This window comes from Dendroctonus ponderosae, unplaced genomic scaffold, assembly GCF_020466585.1.
Source record: "Dendroctonus ponderosae isolate FM_Combo_2020 unplaced genomic scaffold, Dpon_F_20191213v2 Dpon_F_20191213_7, whole genome shotgun sequence".
NCBI lineage: Eukaryota > Metazoa > Arthropoda > Insecta > Coleoptera > Curculionidae > Dendroctonus > Dendroctonus ponderosae.
In genome coordinates, this window is record NW_026018916.1 from 604,502 (window position 1) to 606,294 (window position 1,793).

A 1,793-nucleotide genomic window follows, 5' to 3' on the forward strand; every position below is an offset into this window, starting at 1 on the left:
TTGTAACAGCACCAAACAAACACATACAAAGACTCATATTACCTTAAAAGTACATCTCACTAAGTGGTAGATGTAGCATAAGGCGGGGGTTCTCTAAAGTAGTATTCTTTCTATGAATATGCATCAGTACATGTTCTAAATGGATTTCGTACGGCGTAATGTCAGGACTATCTAACAAGAATTAATTTTCGCCTTCAAGCTTCTACACCAATGTCAACTAGAGTAACAATGATCCGGTCTCAAAGCGAGACTGGTCATTTTACAAACAGGAACAGAGTATGCAACAAACTGATTATCGAGTACAAAAATACAAAAAAAAACCGAAGGGGACGGACTTTGACGTTCTATTTCCTTAATCTTAATAATTCAGCCTTGCACTGGTTTGTTACACTGGTCGTGCACTGCACTGGTCGTGCACTGGCTTGTTACAAACTGTCGATTACCAGAAAGAAGACTGAAGATTGCAGCACTCGACTGGACAATTGGTTCAATGGTAATTAACGCGCGAGTGCCGCGATCTTCATTCCCCCTCCCCAAGGCCATATATATACTTAATAACAATAATTAAACAGTATTTATTCGCAACTTTGTCTTTGTTTATCACACGTTCCACTAGTGGAACGCTTAGGTTAGTATCCAATCCTCGGTATCTCTCCGTGGTATCTTCGAATGTATATTTTCCTCATAATCACCTACACGGTGCCAGCAGGATTTCAAGCCAACACGGGCATGAAGTGATTTCTCGTCTGGAATACCTGCTACCCCAACCTTTCACAAAACTGATCCTGCAACAATTAAATGATGTTCAAAGCTAGTCAGTAATTTAAATAAGGATTATTGTTTCAATGCTTTAAACTATGACCCCTTAAATCCCGCAAGTCTTTCGGGCGTTCGGGCCGAAAAACTCGCAAGTCTTATTGCAAAAACACGGTAGAAAGAGCAATGAAACACGATTGGAAAAACGGGAAAGAAGGCTTCTGAACTTACCGTATCGAATTAGGATCGCCAGCGGGTCCTCTTGGGCAGGTTCCCGACATCAACTGGTCCCAACCGAACGATTGGGGCCCACCGGGAGCGAACACACAAACACAGTGATCGGGAGGCACCCGCGTGGGCCAACCATAGGGGTCCTCGCAGCCCCCCTTCAGGTACAACGAGTCGACAAACACCGGCTGTTCTGATCGATTGAACAGCCACACGAAGCCGTCGGGTTCGCAGGATAAAGTCACACCTGAAAGCAACAAAAAAGTCGTTATTTACCTAAAAAAACACTTCACGGCGCATTCGCCTTTTGCACCAGATGAACGATTACCAATGATGAAACTGGGGCATTTTTCTGGCTTTTAGAATGTCTTGAAATAATGGTCAGGAAAATAAATTTTCCATGACGGCCTGAAGCTAGAAAACTCGGCTCAGTCATCATTTATTGTAGATATCATTTTCAAAAATTCATGTTCCATTAGTAATTCCTTGCTATCTTGTATCCCGTCACTTAAAAGCCTTATCACGTTTATTGGGCTGTTGTGCGAAAACTTTCGTAATTTCAAATGAGATTTAGGTGATTTTGCCCAAGTCTTCCACCATGTTATACGGGGTTGTACCCAGGGGCGGATCCAGCTTTACATCATTCCAAAGAGAACTAAATGGCCGTTTTAGCAAGTGAACCATCGATAAGGAAATGTTGGCAGTTTTCTCAAAAAATGCTTGAATTCAAGAAGTTTTAGATTTGCGTGGTTTTTTTTTTTAGTTTTCGGAGAGAATTTGTTTTGGCAACGTTGGATAGAGAATTGAAT

At 41.9% G+C, this 1,793-nt stretch overlaps 1 protein-coding gene across 1 annotated transcript in view; it reads right to left on the reverse strand.

Moving 5' to 3' along the window:
- Window positions 1-410: 410 nt before the first annotated feature.
- Window positions 411-1,793, reverse strand: part of LOC109536538 (mothers against decapentaplegic homolog 6) — a 34,099-nt gene continuing 32,716 nt past the window's right edge. The window contains exons 6-7 of the mRNA XM_019902804.2: window positions 988-1,231; window positions 411-785 (exon numbers count right to left, since the gene is read on the reverse strand). Coding sequence (XP_019758363.2) covers window positions 689-785; window positions 988-1,231 — 341 coding nt within the window. The 3' untranslated portion in view covers window positions 411-688. The remainder of the gene's footprint in view (window positions 786-987; window positions 1,232-1,793) is intronic.